This window comes from Nesoenas mayeri (assembly GCF_963082525.1).
Source record: "Nesoenas mayeri genome assembly, chromosome: 6".
NCBI classification, from domain to species: Eukaryota; Metazoa; Chordata; class Aves; order Columbiformes; family Columbidae; genus Nesoenas; species Nesoenas mayeri.
In genome coordinates this window covers 27,750,458-27,776,590 of record NC_137545.1, presented here as the reverse complement: position 1 = coordinate 27,776,590, position 26,133 = coordinate 27,750,458, and the positions used below count along the sequence as shown (strand labels likewise).

At 52.7% G+C, this 26,133-nt stretch overlaps 1 protein-coding gene across 1 annotated transcript; it reads left to right on the top strand.

Annotated features, from left to right (window-relative positions):
* The first annotated feature begins 19 nt into the window (after nt 1-19).
* Nucleotides 20-25,148, top strand: TTLL4 (tubulin tyrosine ligase like 4). The gene is made up of 19 exons (XM_080347068.1): nt 20-146; nt 6,826-8,199; nt 8,884-8,999; nt 9,441-9,504; nt 10,694-10,818; nt 11,220-11,330; nt 12,278-12,354; nt 12,995-13,189; nt 13,271-13,353; nt 14,443-14,571; nt 15,207-15,329; nt 16,858-16,956; nt 17,526-17,660; nt 18,358-18,495; nt 20,319-20,421; nt 20,990-21,200; nt 23,077-23,147; nt 23,734-23,816; nt 24,622-25,148. Exons 2-19 carry the CDS (start codon nt 6,848-6,850, stop codon nt 24,761-24,763), a joined length of 3,357 nt encoding a protein of 1,118 aa, XP_080203194.1. The 5' UTR covers nt 20-146; nt 6,826-6,847; the 3' UTR covers nt 24,764-25,148.
* Nucleotides 25,149-26,133: the final 985 nt, after the last annotated feature.

Here is a 26,133-nt window from a genome sequence, read left to right as displayed (position 1 = left end):
ACGGCACACGGGAGCTGCAGGCGACCGGCGCGGTGGCTGCCGGGAGGTGTAGTCACGTGGCGGCGCCGCCCCGGATCCCTATGGTAACGGCGGGCAGGGCGGCGGCAGCGCGGGGAGCGGCGAGGCCCGTGGGCGCCGTGCAGGCGGTGAGTACGGGAGCGGCTGTCCCGCGTGTGCCTCCCCTCCGGGGAGCCGCGTCCTTCCCTCCGTGGGGAGTGTGTGTCCCCCGAGGAGCGGGGCCCTTGGTCCCCTCGCTGCCTCGCCGCGGCTCCCGGCCCTCCCCGCCCTACCACCGTGCCCCAGCACCCGCTCGATCTGTACCCGGGCCCCAAGGAGGCACCTTTTCCAGCCCCAGGCCTCCCCGCGGGGCTTCTCCGTGCGCCTACCGCGTGTCCCCTCGGGGTGCGCCGGGCTGGGCCCCGCGGGGCTGGGGAAGCGGCGGGGGGATGCTCTACGGCGGGACAGGCTGCGGGCGTCGTCCTGGCCAGCGCTCCCGGGCGGGGTGGAGCATCTCCGTAGCACCTTTGACCTCAAAGATTTTTTACGTAAAGAAATGAGAACCAGAGTGGGTTCCCCGGGTGAGTGCCAGGGAGGAAGAAGAGTTGGTTCCCCAGCGAGCCACGGCCCCAACGAGCCTCTCTAGTGGTGGAGCTGGGGTTGACCAGGCTCGAGTGGAGCACTGGGACAGCCTGGCTGTTAATCCTTCCACTGGGGTCTTTGCTTGGCTGCTCTGATGTCCTAAAAAGGAGCTGATGGCTCTGAAAGGTGAAGAGCAGAGCTGCGAGAGGAGCAGAGACAAGCCTGGAGTGCTTCCTGGACACTTCCAGGACCAGGGCTGGGACTGAGTGCCACAGGAATGGGGAAGCCTGGCGTACCAGCCTGCTGCTTCCCTGCCCAGGCAGGCTGCAGGTGTCCCATGGGTGATGCCGTTCAGCCCCACAGGTACACATCAAAACCTTTCTTATGTGACTCTCTCCAATGAAGTTTCTCTTTTCATTGCTGTGCGCTCCCCACCGAAAGGGTGTGTGTCATCTAGTGGCTCCTAGGCATTTTGGGGAATAAACAGTGAATTGTTGGTCTAATGACAGTTTTATCTAGTAATTTTTCCTTGACTCTTGGTGGTTGTACTCAGCAGATAGTGACACTTTTCAATCCTTGCATTGCTCTCTTGCTGCGGTACTTACGTTTTGTATTAGGCAAACTTTGTTGATGACAAATCAATCCCTCCCATTCTTCGGTCATGCCCAGGGCCTTTCTCAGCGCAGCAGGGATCACATTGCAAGGAGGACACTGCCTGGGCTAAATGCCACTGTCCCCAGATAATGATGCCTACATGGTGATGTCATATCACCGAGGCAGGTTGGGGGCTTTGGCTGCTGTACCAGGCTGGCTGGGTGCCATTCTGTGGCATTTCCCAGGTTCCTTCCATGCGGCAAGTCTGGGAGTATTTGGCGGCTTCTTCCCAACTTGAATCTCTGTTTCTACTCCATTCCCAAGCTCTGAGAGGCTGCTGTATGGGGTGAGGTGGTTTCAGTGCCTCCAGGGGATCTTTCCCACCTTTGTCAAGATACGGAAGGGTTATCATCATGTACTGAAGGACACCTGGGAGCTTTTTTTTCTAGTTCCAGAAAAAAAAGTGTCAAGAAGTTGGATAAAGAATTGATGTGTTTTGAACTAGTTGGATGGTTCTTGTCTCCTTGCTGTGTGTTGATATGTTATATTTGTTCCACTCACTCTGAGACTTCTACCTTTATTTTCTTTCTTAGCCAAAGGCTGAGAGTGTGGCCAGGCTGCCTAAAACCAGACCGAGCTGTGCTAACCGCCTGTCAGTTCCTGCGCTGGTGGCCAAGCTCTCCCCAGGTCTCACTATGTAATTATCCTGTACCTTTTCTCCCATAATGAAGCTTGATAGAGAATGCTGTCCCTTCAGTTCCCTGCTTGGATCTGCAGGAAGGTGCTTTTGAACTCCTCACTGAAACAGTCGAGGCTGTAAAACACCCCACACTTTAGCTGGTTGATTTTAACCCAGACTCATTTTCCTACTCTAGTTTATGCTACTATACAGCTTCTACCATATCCCAGATGATGAGAAAGTATGAATTGAGGGTGGGAGCGATGGCAGGGACTTCGCGGCTTCATTGCTGTGGAAATACAGAGCTGTGTGGTCTGCTGTCCCCTTTGGTGGCGTGGGAACTCTGTCAGGGCGGCAAAGTCTATATCCTTCAGTAGTGGTGGTGACTCCATGCTCTGGATGTTTCTCCCTTTGACGTGGCCCATACACTCTGGTCACAGCCAGATCAGCCCTCCCGGGCAGAGCACTGAGCCTTTTATTTCAGATGTCCCTGGTGTGCTCTCTCTACTGTAGCCCTGGATTTTCTGCCTGGCCACACTGGAGTCCCTCACCTCATCTGACACTGTGCTCTGATGCCCTGAGAGCAGTGAGAAAGTCCCCTGGGAACTCAAACGTGTGAGCCTTCAGTCCTATCTGCTGTGGCACAGCGCGAGGCAGCGGCTGGGGCTGGGTCCAGCTCCCCCATGCTTGTAAGCTCTGCCTCCCTCCCCACTGCGTGCCTCTTCTCGCAGGGCAGCGTTCTGCTTAGTTAAAGGATCATTTTGCACAACCATGCACTTCTCATGCCTCCTCTGTTTAGCATGGAGTGGAGCTCAGCCCCACAGCCATTGAATCGAAATGACTGGCCCCAGCACAAATGCTGGCACAAACGTAATCCCAGGATGCAAGTGGAATGTGCTGACACATCCCTACAGTGGGTGGTTTCTCACTGGTATCTTTTTTAGACCTGAGTGGCCAAGCAAAAACTTGCTGTCCTCATTAGGAGAGAAATTCGTCATCATCTTGTGCCTCTGGTTTTGCACCCAAAACCTGGTTCTGCAGGATGATACTGGATCTGAGAGGGAGCAACAACGCGTTGCTGTGTGGCAAAGCGGCATGCCAGGCTGTTGGTCCCTTGCCACCAACATGTCTGTGGTGCCTGAGCTCTCTCTGGGCTGTCTTGTTCTCAGAGACTTCTTCTTGTGGCCAGCAGGACTCTGCTCTTCAGCTTGAACTCACGGGCAGCCTTGGGTGCTGCTTTGCCTCAGTGTGTGACTGCACTTGGGGCCGGTTGTTTCCTGGAGCTGGTGTAGGTGATGGTGGTTTCCATGCTGTTGGAACACAAGAATTTGTACCTACCAGGTATAAGAGCAGCTTTAGGCACAGTCAGTCAGTTGGTTTTAGACCAATGTGCTTGATCTTGTTGAAAGCTTTTTAATTCTTCTTAAGAGATGCAAACCCTTATTTTAAAATGTGTATTGGTTTTAAAACCTGATTATTTTGTGTTGTCGTTAAATTGCTTGGTCAAGGTTTAATTAAAAGTCCCAGAACTTTGAGTGAGGGACTTGGTGTGAACTCAGGTCTCCTTTAGAAAAAGATGTTTTTCTTTCTAATCATAAAGAACAGGCTAAAATTGCACCCTGTGATGACATAGAGAACAATATCAAGTTGCAGTTGTCTGACTTTCCGCCCCCTCTTTTGTGACTTGGGGCTGTGTGAGGCTGACAGCACATTGTCAGGTCAGCTTGCAGCTCATACATTTGCAAGCTCTTGTTATTTTAAGCATGCCACCATAGCTGCATTTAAAATAACCTCCCCAGCTAAACTCAAATGATGGGGGGATGATGTGCATGTCTGGGCTCTTACAGTCTTCTCCTTTCCCATTAGAAATGGGTCTGCGAGGAGCTGCCATGCTAACATTAGAGGAGCACATGGCGAGGGGAGGCTCAGGCTGGAAGATGCTCCCTTCTTCCACCAACACATAGTGGGGCACACACAGGCTGGAGTGTGTGTTGGCCCCTGCATCCCTGTGATGGGACATTCATAAAGGCTGCGGCAGCACTCCAGCTGACGTCCCCAAGCTTGTGAGCAGGCTGTGCGGTAATAAAAGGTGCTAGTGAAATAATTGTGAGCGGGTGCAGCTGTATGGTCTCTCCAACAGTGACAACTTTGGTCTCTATATTTATTGTGTGTCAATAAGTCCAAGCCAAAATCCATTAATTACTAGTAATGATGTTTGAGTTTGACTTCTAGCACTGCCAGTTTGCCCTGGGCTTTTCCCAGCTCACGTTTCTGCAATAAAATTTCCAAGTGAGTTTTATTGCTGTTGTGAGCAGTGGAACGGACACCTGCTCCTTCACTGTAGGGCTGGGTTAGCAGACCTAGGGATTGCATCAAGCTGTGACCTTCCTTCACCCCAAAACTCTGACCAAGTTAAACGTAACCGGGAAGATTCCCTGACTAGTAGCCAGCGAGGATTAACCTTGAGACAGGGGACGTGGTTCATGCCCAGCAGCTGTTGTCTTGTGCCCACAGCTTGGCATGTGAAGTTGCCTCCGCTGCTGCTTCTGGATGTTCAGCAGTTGTTTTGCCGAACTGTCCTTGCAGCGAGGACAGGAGCCGGTTTGCAGGCAGACATTGGAGGTGGCTGAACTGGAACGCAGGAGGGGACAGGAGTGTGGATGGGACGAGGGACAGGCAGCATGAGCTGGTACTGCCAGGCTGGATGCATCCTGCTCTGCCGTGTGTGGGGTCATGTTCTTCCTTTCATCCTTCCTGCCTGTATCTCTGAGCTCCAGTGCCTCCACAGGGAAGCAGTGGTGGTTATCAGCTGTCAGACTGCACAGACCTTGCCTGGAAGCTGCATGAAAGGTCCTGCCACTTCCTTCTGCAGCCGCTACTTCCAGCGCACCCCTGCCCTGTGCTGGCCTGGCTGCTTCTGTGGCTCCGCAACAAAACCACTCTGGAGAGGGGCAAGGTCAGTACGTTCTCCTGCTGCCACTGCGGGGCTGGGGACTGGCCCTGTCCGAGCAGGTGGTGGCAGCTAAGGCCATGCCATGGTCAGACGTTCACCTTGGCAGCTGCAACTGCTGGTGGTACCCCCATGCCCGTGCTGATCACGGCTGTGCTGCCACTGTCACTTACTCCAAGGCAGGGTCACACAGGGCTTCTCTTGGCATGCTCACACCTGTGTCTAAACTGTCCCTTGTTACAGCTTCATTAGGCCAAATGACTTTCATTTTTATAGCAGGATGATCCACTGATAGCTGTAAAGCCGTGTGGAGCCAAGGCACAGGTGGCTTTCGCTGCAGGCTGATTTTGCAAGGTCATTGACAACCATGTGAGAGTGCAGGTGGTGGCCAAGCTGACAGCATGCAAGATGATGCTTCAGTGACGATCCCCTCTAGGCAGGGATGTCAGGGATGCTTTCCCTCACCTTCTTTTATTTATTTTGCTTTTTCACATCTGTGTCTGCTGGTGTGCTGTGCTAGGGTTGATTAGCAGTTTGAGCATGCTTGTGACCTGGATGCATCTGTGGGATGGTGTGTGGAAGATGAGCTTCTCTCACTTGTTTACTGGGGGAAACTTGAGCTAGGCAGGTGGTGGCATCTGAGCACTGGCCTCTTTGCTCTGTGCTAATCGCTGTGAATGTCACAACACGGCTGGGCTTGCTTCTGGGTGCAGATCGGGTAGCGCGATACAGCTCACTTGTGTTTGGTGCGTGGGATTCCAATCCTGCGGCTTGGAGCCCCTCTGGGCTGCAGCTTGCAGAGGGATGCGGCTACCCTGTCCTCACCAGGAGTGCTCACCGTGACTGTATAAGGCTAATGAGCAGTGCAGCTGTGTGCGTAGGGCAGACCTGACCCCTTCTGTACCTTCTTGCTGAGCCTGGAAGGGGAGCAGCTCTCCTTGAAGACATACAGCTCTTACGGGATCCTGCATAGAAGTTCCCACCTGGTACAGCCTCTGGCTGGTATGCTGCTGACCAGATCTGGGGTCTGATTCACAGGCTGAGAAGGTCTGGTGGGTGTAGGTCTGTGCAGGGTGAAGGTCTGTCTGAGCCAGCCCTGTGGTGGGCGTGAGCCACTGTCATGGTGCTACCAAGCAGCCCAGGGGTATTTTAGTAGCTACACTTCAACTGCTGCAGCCCAGGCTTAATTTTCAGGTGAGAAAGGAAAGTGTGTTGCAAGAAAACTGACTGGGTGATGGATGGTGCTCTTCTGACCCTTCTTTTTATACTTTTTTTTTTTTTTAAACATGCAACCTTGTGAGAGCTAAAAGGTAGAAGAGCAAGTTAGCCAGCCAGCCTCCTTGGGATACAAATTTCTATCATGGCTGTATCCAGCAGCCTTCCAGGCATGTGTTAAAGCAAGACAAAACCTGGCGTGTGGTTTGCTTTCTCTTTCCCTTCTCCTCAGGCAAGATGATCTTACAGGCATGGTGCAATAGTTAATTTTAGGAGGATTCAGGACACCTACGTCTGCAGCTTTGTGGTCTGCCAGTAGCTCCTTGCAAGACACTTTTCTGTAGGACTGCGATGGGGAGGAATGTATGTGTTTGGTACTGCCAGTCTCTGCTGGAAATCAAGGTGTTGATGTTAGAACAGCCCTGCTTTTGGTCTTTGCTGCCTTTTTGGTCCTGAGCTCTTTAGGAATCCCTTAGCTCTCACTGAGCTTTTCTGTGGGAATACAGAAGTGAGAAACTCATTAATTTTAAAAGCAAGGCCTGTGTATTTGCAGGGTACATGCTATCCGGTGGACGGCACTTTTCCCAGGGCCCTCTTGAAGTTGTTCTTCTCATCCTCTGCTTTCAAGTGAGGTGCCAACTCTTCCTTTGACTTGGTCCTAGGAGGCCATTGGGCAGCTCAGCAAATGGAGACGTGGTTTTTCAGCCTGCAGGGAAAGCAGCTCGCCCTGCTCCCCTCCTGGGACACTGGGCTGGGTACCTTACCCTGCTGGGCTAACAGCATCTTTCATACTGTTGTCTTGTTTCAGACCAGCTAAGATGCTGCTGTAGATGACTGACTCACTCCTGCCTCACGTGCAATGGCTCTACATGGCCTCTGCAGAACCAGAACGCACTGAGCTGGGCCCCAAACGGGAGAAGAGTGTTGGACTCAGGTTGGGTACTCCTCTGGCAGGGAGAGCTCAGCCACGCCGGGCCTGGCGCCTCACTCAGCAGCAGGCAAAACCCATCTGGAATTTAGAGAAGAAGTATGTGAGCGCTTTCCAGGATCGCAGCCTGCTGCCCTCAGGGATCCCTCTGCAGCAATCCTGCTTCCTGTGTCCACCATCACTATGCCATGCACACCCTGGTGAAGACGCCTTCCCGAGCCTGCCCTTGGCCCAGCCCTGCCTGGATGTGGGCAGGAGCGCTCTGCTTTACCGACGCTCCTGCCCCAGACCCAAGCCTTCCAGGTTTCCTTTCCGAAGCCCTGCGGACACCGGCTCTGCCACAGCAAGGGTGATGTCTTCCTTGCTGGTGGAGCCCTGCCTGCTGCCTATGCTGGTGGAGGAGCACTCTGGAACTGGGGTTGAAGGTTCTGTCCCCAGCTCAGGTCAGCAGACTTCTAGTTCCTACAGACCGGTGCTCAATAACAACTCCTTCCTACGGCCAAGCAGTGCTAAAGTGCCTTTGCTGCAGTCACCAGGGATCAAGAAGGTGAAAAACATCCACAACCTCCCTGCTGCCAAGTGGCCCCACTCCGGTAATGATGGAGATGGCTCCCCTGGAAGCCTGGTCAACGGAGCAGTGAAAAGCAGCAACCTTGTCTTGGAGCAAACCACAGTCCCCTCCCTGACTCTTGTGCCCAGCGGTGCGATCCTCAGGAAGAACTGTTGCTCGCAGGAGAATGCTGAGAGGAGAGTGCACAGCTTAAAAGGGAAGGAGCTGGAGATGAGCCTCACTGAGGCTTTGCAGCAGCCAGCCGGACAGACTGCCTTACACAACAGCTTTGGATGTGAAGTCAAAAGCTCTGGCTTTATGAACATGGGCAGCCTGTCCAACCAGCACAGCAGGTGGGGGCAGCACATCATAGCGCAACTCACCCCAAAAGAAAATATCGCTCCCCTGAACCTGGAGCTGGGTAGCCGTCGCCTTAACAGTAACTTGAGCCTTACAGGCACTCATGGTGCGGTTGTCTGCACTAAGCGCATCGGCGCCCATCTCTTGGCCTCGCGTGCAGGCTCTCCTGACCGCAGCGCTGACTGCTGGCCTGTGAGCGGGATGAACCCGCACAGCGGGGAGCAGGTGCCAAGGGCAGAGCCTCCGTACCTTGCTGCTGTCTCCGAAGTGGCAACTCAGATGTCCACCATCCAGCTGGAGAAGGAGGAGAAATGGACCCAGGCTGTGCTCCCGGGAAAGCCTGAGTACGTAGAGCCAGGAGGAGGGAGGCTGCAGTGCACTGGGCTGGACGTTGCGTTTGTGTGTGGTGGGGGACGGTGCACTGCGCACTGCAGGGGTGGCCGTAAGGATAACCTTGGGCTGCATCCCTGAGCAAAACCCATCTGTGGCATCCTAGTATATGGGGAGCCTTCCTCCCTTCTCCAGCTTGACACAGGCACTTGGGGTGGCTTGAGCTATTCTGCCTTCTCCTTCAGCCACAGCATGGAGTTAGTGTGTAGGATTTCTAGCTTGCTTCCTGCACAGCCACAGGGCCCTGCTTGTTGTGGCAGGCTCTGCGTGTGTTTTGGGTGAAGCCTGCTGTTGAGCCAGCTCCAGCAAAGCTTTCCTGGGCAGAGACATCGGTTCCTAAAGGAACGTGAAGCTGATGCAGGACAGGGAGGGTGCAAAGACACAGAGCTCTTGCTCTCCTGCTGGGAGAGGATGTCCTGCTTCTTTCTTTCTGGCTGTGCTGCGAAGTGTTCCCTCTCAGGCTGCTCTTGGACCTCTCCATCTTGCTAGTTCATGATGAGTGCCTGTAAATCAGCACCAGGGAGGGTGGTGTTGTTGCTCCCTTGCCCATGTTTTCTCACACTGCATCATGGGCTTCTGGGCCTTTTGGCCCTGGAAAGCATGTGCCACTTCTTCTGATGTGATGTGCTTTGTCCCAGTGTCACTGCTGAGGAGTCGCTGCTGGAGCCAGTCCATCCCCAGGACAAAGCAGAGGAAGAACTTCCTGATGGCCTGGATGAGAGCTGCAGTCAGGAGGAGGATGAGGAGGAGAACAGTGAGTACTGGTTCCCTGGGGAGGGTTGTGCCCTGTGTCTTGAGATGGGAAGTGTGGGGTCCATCTGGGAGCTGGGGGTGAGCATAGCTGCCCTCCTGTCTTACAGTCATGCTGTCATTTCATGATGACCTAGAGATTGTGCTGAACCCAAAGGCACTTTAGCAGCAAGGAAGAACTGCATGGATTCCTCTGGGAAGTGAATTAGGGTTCACCACTGTCCTACTCCAAAACTTGCCCATCTCCTCTCTGTGCAGGGCCATCAGCTCCACCCCCTGCCCTGCCCTTAATGCCACCAATTTGTGGGCAAAACCCAGGATCCAAAGATTCAGTGCAGCTGGGAAGGGTCTGTCCCCTGGAGCAATTGTTTTCTCTCTTCGCTTCCTAACTATGTGTGTATTCACTCTCCACTGAGACAAAACTTGAATCTGTCCCCTCCTACAGGTGACTCGGATGCTTCCTCTGTTGATGGTGTGTCATCCAATGGCTCTGTGGCTCTTGTGTCCAGGTTAGTAGCTGTAAATTGTGCACTGAACGTGGCATCTTTGTCCAAACTCGTCCATCTTTGCCCTCCCTGGTGGCATGTGGGGGAGTAGATGCTACCCTGCAGACCAAAGGTCTCTCTCTTGCTCCAGACAGCAGCCTGCAAATTGCTTAGGGCGCATCCACCACAGCAAAACAGGGGTCTTAATTTCACTGCCACTGCCAGTTGCTGGGTTAGGATTACTGGATTAAACTGTGTTCTTGTAGTGTCGTGTTCTTGTAGTGTCGTGTCCTTGCAGATGAAGCAGAGTGGAGGCATCCTGGGCCAGAGACTGTTAAAGCTTCCTGAGGTCTTGTGTCTCAGTATTGCACCCTATAAACAAGTCCTGGAGCCTGGATTTTCCTTTAGCTTTTGGAATGAGGTTTCTCTGGGGAGGATTGCTCAGCCTGTTGTCATCTGTGCCCTGTCTCCCTGGATTCTGGCAGACCTTTGTGGGGCTTGTTCTTGCTCATCCAGCAACAGGAGCTGGTACTTGCAGCTGTGCTGCCCCTTGCACCAGGGCTGCCTCAGACTTTTCTGTCTGCCCAATGGCTTGCTGCTTTTCATCATGCCAGAACTCAACTGGGAGACAAGGAGGGCTTCCTGTGAGCCTTGAACCTCCAGGTGCTGCGGGGCTCTGGGCATGCACGTGTGGTTGTGAGAGTCCTGCAGAGGTGACAGAAATTGGACCAGCAGCTGTTTCTGGCAGGATATGGCTGGTTGGCCTCTGGGGGCAGATGGCTTTTGGGCCAAATGCCTCCTGTGGTAGGGAGGGATGTCAGCCACCTCTTGGTGCGGGTTGTGTGCTGGGCTGACCTCGAAGCTTTTTGCTCCAGCCCTCTTCCCTGCAACACACCAAAACAAGAGGGTTACATCTGAATCATGGTAGACATTACAACCTTCACCCCTTGTTCCTGTGGACTAGATTACAGGGTTTGTCATGTAACAGACTCCACCTCTTGCCCCAACAAAACATAAAACCTGCGGGGGTTACATGTGTTGGCTTGCCCCTCCTTGCTGCAGACTGGGTTACTGACCTTAGCATCCATTGCTTGCACCACATTGCAATGATGCAGATTCCCAGCACCAGGATCAAGGCTCCTTCCAGCTTCTCCCTTCCTTCCTGTGCTACTGTTCACCTTTAGCCAACCGTCTACCGCTTCATCTCTCCTAGGAGCTGCACAGAGTGCCTGGCCCAGCCTGCCGAGGCTCAGGAGAAAGTGCTCAAACCAGCTCTTGTCTGCAGTTTATTCCCTAATGTGCCTCCAACCATCTACTTCAGTACTCGGGATGAGAGAGGTGAGCTGGGATCTGTCGCTGTGCAGGGTGAGGGCAGCCATCCTGTCACTAGCAAGCAGTGGTGCCAGCACACAGCCGGGAGCTGGCCACAGCGGCTTCCCTTCATCCCTCCCACAATGAGACCCAGCACTGCTGTGAGATCCAAAGGGCTGGAGTAAAACAGTGGCTGCTCCTGCAGCCTGGAGTCTGAGTCAATCTGTCACCAAATGTTCCAGCATCCTGGATCTCCCCCAACCATGGGGTCTACTGCTTTGTGCTAGTTCTGCAAAGGGGGATATATACTCTACTCTGAAAGCCTGGTCCCTGTGTAGCAAAATATAAGAATTCCACTGGGTGCACCTATAAAAAAATTGGGGTATTCTGTTTGTTTTCCTTCTATCCTTATCTTTTTGCCTTCCTAGTGGAAAAGCTGCCTTGGGAGCAAAGGAAGCTGCTGCGATGGAAAATGTGTACAGTCACACCAAACATAGTGAAGCAAACCATTGTCAGGTCCCACTTCAGAGTCAGCAAAAGTAAGTTATGGGAGGCTGGCAGCATCCAACATGTCGTTTCCTCACACATCTCCAGCCTGTGGACATGGGAAGGTAGACTGCCTGCGAAGAGCAGAGCAGGAACAATACAGGTGCAGAGCTGCAGGATGCTGCATTCCCATTTCTGCCTGTCTGACCTGGCAGGGTCTGGTCTCCCTGTTCACTTGTCCCTGGCATGGACCACAAGGACTTACTCCTGGGTTGTCAGGAGCTGAGGCAGTGTGTGGGGCAGGAGAGCTGTGCTCTGGCTTGCTTGAGCTGTGCCTCTAGATGGTGCTGCCACTCTAAGGAGGCTGATGCTCATCTAGTGTCAACCCTGGCAGCGCTGTCCCTTGTTCCCATGTGCTGAGGAAGAAACCATCCTCTCTGATTGCAGCCAGAGAGGTCTCAAGGTTGGGCTCTTCTCTCTGAAGAGATGTGCAGGAGGAGGCTGGGGCTGGGAGAGCACTGAGCATTTGCAGCTGTGATCCATGCCCTTGCGTGTGATCTCCCAGCAGTACGTACAGGACTCCTGCATGTCAGAGGACCTTTGCACAGACCATTTTGAGGCTGTAGTGGTACAAGCAGGGCAGAGCAAGACCTAGGAAGTCTTGCAGTTCTACATGTTCCTCTGCAGTGCAGTGCTTCATTCACCTGCTGTAAGGCAGGGAAGTCAGGGTGCTGGGGGATTAAAGCCATTCCTTTGACCCTGTGTCTGCCCAGATCCCTGCAACAATCATTGACAAGGATATGTCCCACCTGGTTAACTGCATCCCACTCACAGCCCTTGGTTTGGCAGCTTCGCAGCAGCCAGTGCGAGTGCTTTTTGCTATTGCTGTGCAGCATCCTAGCACACTTCTGCTAGCCCCAGGAGATGGGGTGCTGGTGGGCTGAGAGGGTGTTGTTGGTGGCAGGGTACTTGGTCATGGACTTTTCTGTTTTTCCCACAGAAAGTGATGACTGGCTGGGCTGCTGGGGCCACCACATGAAATCCCCCAGCTTCAGAGCCATCAGGGAGCACCAGAAGGTAGGGGATGTTTTGGGCTGACCTGCTTCATGTGCATGAAGAGTGTGTTTGGAGTAATTTGAGTGACCCTCTCTTCGGGGCCAGTTGTTTGCTGTGCAGGCTGTCCCTGCAGTGTGCCTTCTAGCAGCATTCCTATGTTGGGAGATGAGTTCAACAGGCAGACACAGCTGGATGAGCATCCCTACTGTGAGGGCAACTGCGGTACAGACTGAGGCTGTAGCCAAGCCATCTTCACTTGTGAGCTCATCTAAATTCAGTCATTGTTGCTTAAAGCAGTCCTTCTGGCAAAACTGAGCGGTAGGGCCAGTGCCCTCCTTGCCAGCACAACCAGAGGGAATATACCTAACTCAAGTCATAACAAAGGCTGAGGGTTAATGCCCTACAGCTGCTCAGACATCAGAAGGGGCGGGGTGGCAGCTGCTGGCTTTGTATCCAGTGTGGGTCACCGTGCAGGTGTTTGTCCCTGCAGAGATTCAGCATCCAGGTGGGTCCTGTCCTGGTGCAATCCTGGAAGAGGAACAAGGAGCGTTACCCTGCACCGTATTCAGAAAGGATAAGGTCTTCTGGCCAGGAAGCAGCAAGGGCTGGGCAGAGAGGTGGGGAAGCAGGGAGACCTCACGGTGTCTGGGTTCCTTTACAGCTAAACCACTTCCCTGGTTCATTTCAAATTGGGAGAAAGGACCGTCTGTGGCGCAACCTGTTGAAGATGCAGTCTCGCTGTGGGAAGAAGGAATTTAACTTCTTCCCCCAGTCCTTCATCCTGCCCCAGGACATCAAATTACTCAGGAAAGCGTGGGAAGAAGGAGCTAGCCGCCAGAAATGGATTGTGAAACCAGTAAGCACAGAGCAAATCAATCATCTGTCCCATTGTAGCTGCAGGGAGAAGATCTGATCTCTTCTTGTTTGTGTTTTGCAGCCAGCATCAGCCAGAGGCATGGGTATCCAGGTCATCCACAAATGGAGCCAGCTCCCAAAAAGGAGACCACTGCTGGTACAGAGGTGAGCAAAGGAAAGGCACGTTGCCACACAGCCTGGGACCTCCTAGTGTCCAGTCTCTCTGGCCAGGTCTGGGCCACATGGCAGAGCAGAAGCACCTGATTTGCATCCAGAATTTCGCAGCTGCTTGGGTGTAATGTTGCCGATGGAACTCTGGCTCTGTCAGCTGCAACTGGTCTTACTGGAGTGCTGCTGGTTCTGTGTAGATTTTTGAGGTCTTGGGTACAAACTGGCTCCACAGGCTTTCCAGAGCTTCTATCTGATACATGATTCAGCTTCAGCTCTGTTGTGATCCTGCTCCCACTGCTTTGTTCTCTGGGGTTTGGCATCTTTGGAGGCAGACAAACCTTAACCAGTGCCCACAAGCACAGTGGGAAGACAAGGCCCAAAGAAGAGGTGGTAACTGTAAATAATTTTTTTTTGTCCAAATTAGAATGGGGCAGTAAGAGCCTCTGTGTGTGTGTGGATGTTGGTCAAAGCGTTTTCTTGAAATAACAGGATTTTTGGAATCTCCTTCCCCTTCTGCAGAAAAACAAATAGCTCATCTTGGTTTGAGGCTTCTTTCTGGGAAAGTTCTTGTGAAGGCAGAAAAACTGTCTGGTGTTTGGCAGACAGGGAACTGCTGTGTTGGCTTGCCTGTTCTTCCCTGTCCACTTCCTTTGCAAAGTGACAAGCTTTTCTATGGAAAATAATGAACTTCTGGGGTGAATAATTACATTATTTGGATAAAAATTTCCAGCTGTTTTTGCTTACTGGACCAAACTATCCATGGCCGACTGCGTGTCTTAGATGTTCCTGAATATTGCCATCACTCTTGTGGGTGTGGAAAGGCTACTGTGCCTTAACAGGGAAAACCTCTCTAAAATGGAACTGAACAGAAAGGATTTCTGCCTATGTGCTGCAGGATCTCCCCATGCATGGGAGAGCTTTTTTCTCTCTTATTTTGACTGTGATGCCCTTAGCTTGGAAATGCTGTGCAAAAGGGCTTCTGCATTTGATCCTTGGTTTTGCCAAGCCTTCTGAGGTGGGGGCTAGAGATGTCCCTGTGCACCAAAATCATAACCCTCCCCTGGCACTTGCTTCCCTCTGCAGATATCTGCACAAACCCTACCTCATTGGCGGGAGGAAGTTTGACCTGAGGATCTACGTTTATGTCACTTGCTATGACCCCCTCAGAGTTTACCTGTTCCAGGACGGATTGGTTCGCTTTGCCAGCTGCAAGTAGGTTGTGTGGGAGAGCGGTGTTGGAGGCTGCTCCGTGGGGCACGAGGGAGCATGTGTGGCTGTGGTACCCACCTCGGCTGAGGCAGGAGAGAGTCATTCCAGATATGGTGATGCTTAAAGCTATAGCTTACTTGCTTAAGAAGCAGTCTGGAAACATAAGATGTCACTGCAAGTGACAGTGTTGAAAAGGAATGTGAGAGGATGCTTTGTTCATCCACCTTTCTCAAGGCAGGATCAGCTCAGTGTAAAATGGTTCTTGAAATATGCTGTCTGTGCTTCATACTACTTAAGGGCTGGCATATCAGAAACTGAGGTGTTTCTTCCAGTTTTGACTATATTGCCTCAGGCTGCTGCAGTTCCCTCAGTGCTTTTGCTCACCGATTCTCTGGCCTTAAGAACCTGCTGCGAGGGTGGGATTGCATTCCTCTGCCTCAAGGCAGCTGGCTCTATGCCTCATGCTTTGTCCCATCAGCTCTGGGCCCATGGGGACAGGGAGCTCCAGGCAGCTGGGGAAAAGGAGGCAGCAGGGCTGCTGGGTGGCCCAGAGGGGTCTGAGATGAGAACAGAGTTTCTGCCTGCCCCGTGGACCTGGGGGCAGCTCGGACTGCTTGTGCTCCTCTTGCCTCCTCCAGGTACTCGTCCTCAATGAAGAGCCTCAGCAACAAGTTTGTACACTTGACCAACTACAGTGTGAACAAGAAGAACACAGACTACAAGTCCAACTCGGATGAGACTGCTTGTCAGGGACACAAATGGTAGGTGTGCTGCTTTCAGGGCATAGGGCAGCTCTTTTTATTCTCTGACTTTTTTCAGTATTCCTGCTCAAAACTTGAAGTTGCTTCCTGTATCATCTGTTCCTGCTTGGGGAAACTGGAGGAGCAGAGGGATTTTGGCATGGGTTAGTGTGGATGGAATCTGGACGATTTCCTTGGCTTGTGACTCATCCTGTCCACTGCTGCTCGGGCTGTGGTTGCCGTTCATCCTGCCGGTGTCTGTGCTGTTCTCTGCTTCCGACACTGCTCTCGTCTGTGCCCATTCATCCCCTTGCCCTATTGCAGGAGTGATAGGATGTGGTTAAAGCAGAATCTGATTTTTTTTTTTTCTGTTAGAATTTGAATATGTAATTGTGATTCTTAAATTGGCTAGATTGGAGCTTCTGTCCACCTCACTGTTGACTTCCATGTGGAGGCAGAGAAAGGGGCAGTCCTGGTGCAAAACTGATAATTTCTGTGCTATTCATTGTGAGTGGGAGCAGCACTGCCATTTCTAGGCGTTTGAGAGAAGGGCTGCAGTCTTGCACTTCTTCTTCCCTTCTATCTCATGGGTGGACTGATCCAAGGCCCCAGGCACTTGTCTCTGATTCCACAGTGATGTTTAAACTCTTTTATAAATAGTGCAGGATAGAGTTCTCAATTCGTGGGCCTGGGCAGGGCTAATTTACTTCAAAGGGAGTTGCAGAAGGTGGTCTGCTGTGGTAAGGTTCCTTTCTCAGATCTGGACCTACTGCACAGTGATCTGTTACTCCACTGAGACGTTGAGAAGGGTCTGCTGTCCTGGAGCAGTTGAAATCCCATGAGAGACAGATTGTGTGGGTTTTTGGTACTGCCATGCAAGTCAAAGCTGGCTGTTTCCACATTAAAGATGAGTGTGGCTGTAATCCACTCCAACTTGTCCGCAGGAAGCGTGACCTTTGGATTCCTGGCCATTAGCCACAGGGTCTCACTTCAGTAACATCTGAGCATCCTTGGCTCAGTGTCAGGGTAGCTCACAGTGCTTGATGTGGTGTGGGGAACTCTATAAAAGTAGAGACACTCCCCCCACCGTCTTGTTCTCCACGTTTTAAAAAAATTTTCTCCACCTCTGAAGCCTTAGTTTAATTGCTGTAGCTAAAAGATTTACAGGGGTCTTGCTGGCTCCCTGCTGAGCTGTTTTGCAGTGCTGCGGGGGAAGGCCTGTAGGAAGGGGAGGTTTGCTGAGGACATGATGGGGGAGGGAAGAGAAGATCTGGGCCTGACATACCTTGCTCATGTGCTAATTTGGGACCTATTACTCCAGTGCAGGGACAAGTCTCTGACAGATTTATGTTCCTAGTAGCTTGGGCCTGCAAGATCAGCGACCAGGCTGGCGGGGACAGCAACCAGGAGTTGAGTGGTTTGAGGATGGCAGAAGCATAGCCATGCCAGGGAAGAGCTTTTTCAAGGCTACCCTCTGCTGCCTTCACTCCCTGGCAGGCCTGATCAGCAAGGGAATACAGAGCTACCTCTGTTGCTTTCTCTCTCCCAGGGCACTCAAAGCTCTCTGGAGTTACCTGACCCAGAAGGGAGTTAATAGCGAGGCCATCTGGGAGAAGATTAAGGACATCGTTATCAAAACCATCATTGCGTGAGTCCTGGCACCCCTTGCTCTGTGCCTGGTGGTAGGGTGTACCCTGGCCCCTCTAGCTCTCCAGTCCCCTCTCACCCCTGTCCCTTTGCTCTTAATCTAAATTCTGCCACTGCTGTTGGCTCCAGTATTTCTCCCTGGATCCTTCATTTAATCCTTTTACTTATGTTCATGCTGCAGTAGCTGCAATGGGTAAACAGATCTCACATGCCCTGGGTCTGCCTGCAGTGCAGGAGGGGAGGCCTAGAGGGTGGGGATGTCCCTGATGCTCTGCCCAGCTTGCCAGCTGCTCCCCTGCTTGGCCAGGGTGCCTGAGAAGAAAGGTCCCCTGGTGCAGGATGGATCCTGTGTTCAGAGGTGGATCCTGCTGGACAGAGAAGTGGTGCTCAGGATGTGATGCTGGATCCATACACAGTGCAGCAGCTCACAGGCCTGCGTTGGTCTCTCAGCACACCTGCTCCCGCAGCACGTGGCTGCAAACGCTCTCAGAACCAGCAGCATGTGCTTTGAACAGCCAGGGCTCTGCTGTCTGACTGTTGGAAACAAGCGTTTTTTCCCTTGGCTTGCAGATCTGAGCCCTATGTAAACAGCCTGGTGAAGATGTATGTGCGGCGGCCGTATTGTTGCCATGAGCTGTTTGGGTTTGATATCATGCTGGATGAAAACCTCAAGCCCTGGATCTTAGAGGTCAACATTTCCCCAAGGTAAAGCAGATTCTGAGCCACAGCAGAGTGGATAATGGCCTTTCTTTTACCACAAAATGTATTTGGCTTGTGGTGTCCCCTCCACCCTGTGCTGAAAGACTGTGGGCTTTGACGCCTCCCTCTCCAGACGGCAGGAATCAAAGTCCTCCCTATCTGCAAAAGCAACATCCATCTGCAGCTCAGAAACCTTTGCTGGGCATGTTCCAGCTGGAGCCAGGGAAGAGTACATTAAAAAAGGAAGGCCAAGGAGGGATGTGTCATGTAGGGAGCGGGTGACGGCAGAGATTTCCGCTGTGTGTGGGCAGAAGTGATCAGTGGCTCTGCTGCCTTGTGCACAGTTCCTTGTTTGCTGACGGCAGCCGGCAACACGGACAGGGCTGGGAGCTGCCTTGTGCCCAAGCATGGCTGCTTCTGCCTGCAAGAGCAGATGGGTGTGAGCTGGATGCATGTGGTCCCACATGTGGCTCTGGTTTCCATCAAGTCTGGGAAGAGGTGGAGAAATGAACTGTCTCTGGTGGGGAACCCAGAGCTGTTGTCAGCAATTTTTCCTCAGTGGCTCATATCTGTCTGTGATGAGGCGAGGGACAGGCTGGGTTTTGTATCCCAGTTGGTATTAACCTAGGGAGTGATCTTGGGTCTGTGGGGCTTGGCATCTCTGTTCCACCACTCAGACTGCTGTGATGCTTCCTCCCTGCAGCCTCCACTCCAACTCCCCGCTGGATGTGAGCATCAAGGGCCAGATGATCCGAGACCTCCTCAACCTCGCGGGCTTTGTTCTGCCCAGTGCAGACAGCGTGGCCTCAAGGCCACAGACAAGAAGTGGCTCTACCTGCAGGTCAGCCCCCTTCTCTCTCAGAGCAGCAGGACAAGGCAGGCGTTTTTCTTGGGGGATTTCATCTGGGTGCTGCTTACAGCCCAGGAAATGCTGGTTTCTGTGCTGTTGAGAGCCTATGCTTGCTGGTCCTTCAGCTATGGGTCTGAGGGACTTGCATCATTGCCTAGGTATCTGGTTCCTGTGGTCTCTTCAAGACAGGTGGATTTATATCCTCTCTGCAGGTCCATAGTTGGAAGTGAGGCCAGCATAATTTGTGCTTGCTCTGCAAGTTAGTCAAGTTGTGCTCTCTCTTCTTTCCCCCTGCCAGAACTAGTGCAATGCTGAGCCACACTGCCTCTCCATTTGCTTGGAGGGCTGGCTGGCTGTGTTGAGGCTGGATCTGCTTACCCTCTACCCCAGGGCTGGCGTGCTGCTCCCTTGAGCAAGAGGAGCACCTGTTATTTTACAAAGAGTGATCTATTCCTTAGGCAGGACTGCAGGTGTCAGAGGCTGTAGGCCTGTGGGTAGGGGTAAGCACAGTCTTTACCTTGCAGCTAAAATGACTGTTTCTTGCATAAGGCTAATTCTGGGCATGTCTGGCACCCAGGACCCTGCTGCTTCTGTGTTTCACCACAGCTTGGGCTTATATTAGTTTCAAACCTCATGGTGGGTGGAAACCAGTCCTGTTCTCTGCAGCAGAGTGGCTGCTGGCTGTATGTCACTGAAGAGCAGCTTGCTGGGATGAGCACCAGCATGCAGAGAGATGGGACTCTTGCCCTCCACTTGCTCTGTGCCTTCAGTGAAGGCACAAGCTTGTAGTGCGGGCCCATTCCAGCCAGGGAGCTCTCGCCAGCTTATCTGCGGCACTTTGATCACACTCTCGTTTGCAGCTTGCGACAGAGGTGCTGAAGGGCAGGTGTCCTCGGAGGGACCCGCAGGGAATTAAACAGATCCTTAACATGGTTCAGATGATGCATTACGAGAGTCCCTGCATCCAGGGGCAAGTTTGCTTAACTGTATCTCCTGCCCTGGGAAGGATATAAAGGGTTTTTTTGCATATGGGCATAGTTCCAGTAGATCTGTATGTTCCCTAAGCACTATGCAGCACTGCCTTGAGGCTCTGCTCTCTCTGTTTGGATACACACACAACTAATTATTTTTGCAGCAGGAAAACAAATCGTATTGACATGTGGGTTAAGAGGTGTTGGACAAGTATCTCCCAGACTCTGGCATCCTCAAATGATTCAGTTGGGTGCTTAGAATAGTTTAGATGGTTGCTGGTCAGATCATACAAAAGGCCAGGATTTCCTGTGGCATGTGGAGCTGGAGCTGAATTCCAGTCTTGAGAGTTCTTGGATGTTGCAGGGGGAAGTTTTAATCTCATAGTTCCCTCCTTCACTGCACAGTACCAGTACAGAGTACTCATATCCCTAGCCCTGTACTTACAGTTCGGAACCTGAGTTCCAAGTGGGATGTAAACCTGAGATCCCACCAGGCTTCAAGTGCTGTGAATCGAGTCATGGTGTGTCTTTGGCCCTCTTGCACCCTATGTGAGTGTGAGGTTGTGGTTCAGCTTTTGGGTGAAGGAACTCTGAAATGCCTTAGCGAAGAGCTGGCAAGGTCCTCCCAGTGCCCTGGCCCACATCCCTCCTGGGTCCTGTGCTGATGCACAAGGCTGTGGGTGCATCTCTGATCTTGGAACTAGTGAAATCCTTGGAGGAAACATTCTGTCCTCCACAGCATCTTCCTGAGGGTGTCAGTGCTCTCACAAAAGTTGCTGGGAGCAGTTCTGCCATGACAGGACTTTGTCTTCTCTGCTTAAATGCCTCTTCTTGTGTCCTCAGTCTGGGCAGTGCTTCGAAGGAGAAGCCCAAGCCAGCATCTGAGCATTTCATAGCAGAGAAGATGAAGAAGGCCTACTACTTGACACAGAAGATACCTGACCAGGTATGATACAGTCTCCTTTGGTACTTGTGCCATCCTGCCAAGCCACTGTCCCAACCTGTCCCACATGTCTGCCCCTTGTTCTTTGCCAGATTGTGCCCCTCTGTGGGGACAGCTAGATGACAGTGGATTACAAGGCAGCTGTTCTGAAATAAATTTGGTTTCCTTAAGACACTGCTGCACTGGCTCATCTTTACATTAAAATAGGCATGTGCCCACATTATTCACGAGTCCCCAAAGAGGGTCTGAGCACTGCTTGTTCCTTCTTGTGTCTCTGCACATCTCTCATAGCCTTTGCCTGCTGACGCACACAGTTTAGCAGGGACGCTTGCCTTGTGTGCCACCTGGTAGTGTCTGTAAGAAAGGCTGGGCTGCAGAACTGGGGATCTCCTCAGCAATGTGCAGTGTGGATGTCACCACTGAGCCTCGATTTCTTAATTTTCCCTGTGGCCTGTGTCCCAAAGATCTCAGATATGTGGAGACCTCTGCCTGAGACACTTTGAGGAGTGGGAAGGGGGAATGACAAGACAGAGTTCACTTCTCTCTGACCCTGGGTTGTTCTTGTCTACAGGATTTTTATTCTTCTGTCTTGGACATCCTGACCCCAGATGATGTTCGCATCCTGGTGGAGACAGAGGATGAGTATTCCCGGCGTGGGCAGTTCGAGCGAGTGTTCCCCACCCACATCTCCATGCGGTACCTGCGCTTCTTTGAGCAGCCTCGTTACTTCAACATCCTGGTGACCCAGTGGGAGCTCAAATACTACTTGAATAAGCACAAAGGTAACTGCCATCTGAGAGCCTGGCACAGTCACCTGAGTCAGGCAGGCTGCCTGCTGGCAGTCGTGGGGGACTTTTGAGCTGCACATGTTGAGTGGGAGCTGCCTGCTTGCACAGTAGCCACAAGAAATATGTTACCCTCCCATACTAGTTCATATATCAAGCTTATTCTGAGTTGATCAGAGGTGCTGACTGCTTTGTTAAACGCAGCACCAGCACTTCTAGGTGTTCTGTGGCTGAGAAGCCACAGGTCTGGTGTGAAGTGTTAGAGAACATAAAAAGAAAGTGACTGTAGCTCAGGACTCTGCATTCAGCATCTGATCTGGCTGGAGAGACTTCTGCAAGAACTGGCCCTCCACTGAGGCAACCATATGTGTGCTCCTAGCTTGGCTGTCATGCAGAGAAAAAAAAATACTTTTGTCACTTTTCACTGATGTTAAAGCAAATACCAAAAGGGTCGGTAACTGTCTTTCACAGAGGGATAGTAACCTCATAGCTCTCTCCAGCTGCGTTGTCAGCATGTGTCATCCGTTGCCTCACTAATACCTCTGCTGGATGCTCTCCTGTCAGCTGGAAGAAAGATTCTGTCATCGTCTGCACTGAAGTGCTGCCCTGAATGCTCAGACTGGAGTCCGGGTTCAGTGCTCCAGCTTCCCCAAAGCAGCCCAGCGAGCAGATTTGCTCTACCCCCTCGTGACTCGTCACATCTAAGCAAAACCCAGCCTCCCCTGGCCCCTTCCCATTCACGTGTGTTCTATGCAGTCCTGCTCTCAGACAGCAAGGTGCACTGCTCCCCTTGGCCCCTGACACATGGGGCTTTTTTCCAAAGTCCTGGGGCTTGCTGAAAGGTCATTGAGGAGCAGAGTTTAGACAGCAAGGACTCCTCCTATAGCCAGGGCTGGTATCGTATAGCAAACCACAGTAACCCCAGCTGGACAGCATCAAGTTCTTGGCCATTGCTCTGCTGCTTCTTAAATCTCAAGGCACCTTAGCTTGTGCTATGGCTCTAAGGCCCGTAAAAAAAGAGAAAATGGGAAGGGAGCGGTCCTGGATTTCTTAATATTTCTGGGTTAGCAGAGAGCAGGGAACTTGGCTGTATTGGGGACAGCTAGCAGGAGTCCTTGGAGGAAGTGGAACCTCTTCAGTGCAGACACAAAGCTCTGCTTCAAGGTGACCTCCCTTGCTCTGGAGCAGCATGTCTTGTGTGCAGCTGGAGGAACGGTCCCTTCCAGTCACACCACTGGTGAGACTGGTTTGTGCTGGATTTGCCCTCTGTCAGGGATGGAGACCAGGTCTCAGCCCATGTCAGGCTGCAGATGGATCCCTGCAGGGAGGAGATGATGAATCCCTGCAGGACGGGGACGATGCGCCGTGGTGCAGCAGCTGATGGGTGCTGTGCAAGAAGGAGGCTTCCCGAGCTGCCCTTCTCTGGGAAAGGGGCCAGTGACAGCAAAGCTGCTCTACATTTGCACTGAAGGAACTTTCACCAGTGCAGCCCAAATCAGGTGCTGCTGTTGGCAGGCACCAGGCTCAGGGGGACAGCCAGTCTGGTCTAATTCGGCAAATCCCGTGTTGCCCCAGTTTCTCTGCTTAGCTGAGCCTGCTGCACGATGTGTCTGGCTCTGCGGGAGGAAAGCAGGCACTGCGGCAGCCCACGTGCTGGTGCTCGCTGCTGTTTGCTCGTACAAAGGGTGAACGCCCTTGGTTTACCCCGTGTTTGCTGGGACTCAGGCACGTGTTCAAGTAGTTATTGCATAGCATGTATTGCACAGTCTGTTCACTCCATGCAGCATATTTGTGTACCCAAAGCTGGGAAGACTTAACTCTCTGCAAACATGGTCATTCATTCTTACTTCTTGTCTTTTCTGTCACCTCCCAGGTCTGGAGCTACTGAAGAACTGGTGTGTCAAAGGGTACCACACTGGGACAGGGACAGATTTGGCCCAGATGGTGCGTATGGCTGTGGGCAAGCTAGGGAGAGGTGGTTGTTTGCCTGGACAGACTTGGGCAGAGACCCTGCTCGTTCTGCTTCCCGGGGCTCCCACCCTACCTTTTTGTGCTCTTCCCGCTCTGCCAAGGCCCCCAGGACTCAGGAAAAACCCACACTTCTCTGTCTCCCACCAACAAGAAATCCACCCATTATATCAGATCTGCAAGTACTTTGCATGTGAATATCCTTGGGTGTACCGTGCACAGCCCTACATATTTGGCACATAGCCTGCCCTTATTCCCCTCTGTGAGGGCGCCATTTTTGGCTGTTGCTCCTGTGCCTTTCAGCAGGCTAATCCAGTGAAAGAAACCCACTCTTTTGACCTCAAGATGCTCTGCTCCCACTTACAGCAGAAGGATTCATTAAGCAGAGAGCAAAGACTGCTCTGTTTGCTATTCTGGGAACAGTCTGGTGGCAGTGATGATGTGCAGCAGTGTGAGGCAGATCAAGCTAAAGCACACTAGGGCAGCCTACGGCAGAGCACAGCAGACTTGAGGGATTTTTGCCATGACTTAAATAGCCATTTGATTGTCTTCTCTCCTGCAGTGGTCATTGCCAAAGTCTTTCTTTCTCCAAAAGAGCAACGTTCAATCAAATGGCTTCAGCAAACTGGAACTGGACAGACTGGGGTGAGTTTGCATTGGCCATGATGTGCATGATGTTCATAATGTGGCTTTAGGACTGGTGTCCTGAGAGAGAACTGGCAGCAAGGAAAGCAGCTTTAAAGGCAGAGGAACAGGTTGACTTGCAAGGTCTGAAGCCAGCTTCTGCTCTCTGGAAAGCAAACTGGTGGGACTGGCATGATACCTGTGTGACTGGGTGTGTCTCCTTGGCACTGTATACGCAGCTCAGATGGGAGTGAGGTCCAGAACAGCCAGCCTGGGTGATGTTTGGGGTTGTCATGGTCAGTATATGCTGAAAAGATGTTCCCCACAGGAACCTGCACCACTTCTGTGGGCTCTTATGTGTCCAGCAGTGAGTAGAGGCTCTCAACCCCAGCATGGAGTTGGGGAGACCAGCAAGGCCTCTGGGGCTGCTGTGCTCTGCCAGCTTCCCCAAGCAAACCTGGGCTGCAAAATGGATGCTGCTGGCCTCAGCCGTCTCCTGCAGAGAGGTGGAGGACTGGGGTTTATCTGGGTGAGCCTCTGGTCTCTGGTATTAGAGAAAGGGCATCCCTGCTCCTGTGCCCAGGCTGGGATGAAATTGGGTTTACACACAGTCAGGGAGATCAAGCTGTGACCCTAAGGTCCCGTCACTGTTTTCGATATCTCTTAGGGTGAGTGGTGCTGCCTGGGATGGGAGGTTGAGTAGGTGACCCTGGCAGCCTCATCTCTGAGCCTGTGTGTGATGATACTGTGGATGAATGTTGCACCCTGGCCCTTTTGATCGTTTCTTGCTGTCTCTAAGCAGCACAAGCTCTCCTTTTTCCTGCAGCACACTTTTCCCTTCAGCTACTGAGGACATCATGAGATGCCAGGAGCCCAGGCCTACTCAGAGCTTCCCTCTCAACAAGTGCACTGGCGGAGCTGACCAGAAACCTGCTGGCTGCCTCTCGGACACCACCCTGGTGATGTGACCAGCAGCTGACGTCCCTCCCTGGGGATACCTCAACCTACCTCAAAGGAAGAGATGGGAGCTGTCTCTGGAGAGCAAGGACTGTGGGAGACCCCTACGCTGCACGCTTGCCTGTGGGGCTGTTCTTGGAAAGGGATGTTCTACAGGGAAAAAGGGAGAAAACCGCGTGACTTCTATTTTTAAAACAAGTGGCAAGCTTGAGGAAATGGAGTTTGTCTGGCCTTTGTCCTAGGCTGCTCTCAAAGCCTTGACGTAGTGGTGGTGGTTTCTTTGGTGCATGGGAGCTGGCTAAGCTTGGAGGCAGCCTGACCTGCCCATCTGTGACCAGCATCACTTGAGCCCTCGCTCAGCTGTCTCCATCACTTGTCCTGAGCCACTGTAGCCTGTCCCATGGAGAAAAGTCCCCAGCCCCTGCCCTGCTCCTCTGGAACGAGCAGGGCTTGGGACTTTGAACTGATCTGTTTCATCCTTTCCAAATGTCTGTGCCAACATCCTGCCCTCCCCCAGCCCCAGGGCCTGTGTAAAACCTTGGGCCTGCACATTGCTGCTTGAAAGAGACCATGGGTACCAGCACACCTCTGGTTTGTGTTGGGGGCATTAGGGCTGCTGGGAAAGGACCATCCTCTCGAGGTGACCTGCACTGTGCATGTGGCGGCTGCAGCCTGGGCTCTGCTCTTTATTTTCCTTCTGTTTCTCAAGGATTTTTATTAAAAGTTTACACTCTGCTGCTCTCCTGGCCTCCATCTGCCTCCATTTCCCCAGCCTGCTTGGGTCTGTGGGGCAGCTCAGCTCTGCACTGTGCTCTGCTGCAGGTAGGGTTTGTGCCACCACACAACTGTCCCCCTGTTCTTCCTGGTGCTGGGGACCTTTCCTGCTGCCCCATGACAGGTAAGTGTGCCCTTCTGCATGGGGGAGTAGCTCCCAGCATAACTGCTGTCCCTTGCTAGCTTTGGGTTGTGTGTCCCCCAGCCTGTCAGAGTGATGCTGGGCACTTGGGCTGGTTGCTCAGGGCCAGAGGAGGTGCTAAGCCCTATGTGTGGGCCCTGGAGCTGGTGGAAAGCTCTTCCCTCTCCCTGCAGCGCCCTGCTACGCGGAGCTTGGCCCTATTTCTCTGGTCTCCTTGGTGACAATCTCATCGCTCCTCGGCTTCTCTCCAGCACCTGAAAATAGCTGCCGAAAGTGGAGATGCCTGCTCCCTTCCCTGCTGCCAGCACCCGGCAGTGGCCAGGCTGGAGCCAGGCTGCCCAGTGCAGCTGTGAGGGACCAGCCCCATCCCACCCTCTGCACCGTGGTGGGGCAATGGCCACCTGGGACTGTGTCCTGGTGTCACCCCAGCACTGAGACCCTGCCTCATCCCTCTGCTTCCTCCTT

Coding starts and splice junctions, on each gene's coding strand:
- TTLL4 (XM_080347068.1), top strand. CDS start 6,848: ATGACTGACTCACTCCTGCCTCACGTGCAATGGCTCTACATGGCCTCT. Junction 9,000..9,440: donor GGAGGATGAGGAGGAGAACA/GTGAGTACTGGT, acceptor CCCCTCCTACAG/GTGACTCGGATGCTTCCTCT. Junction 23,817..24,621: donor CTGGAACTGGACAGACTGGG/GTGAGTTTGCAT, acceptor TTTTTCCTGCAG/CACACTTTTCCCTTCAGCTA.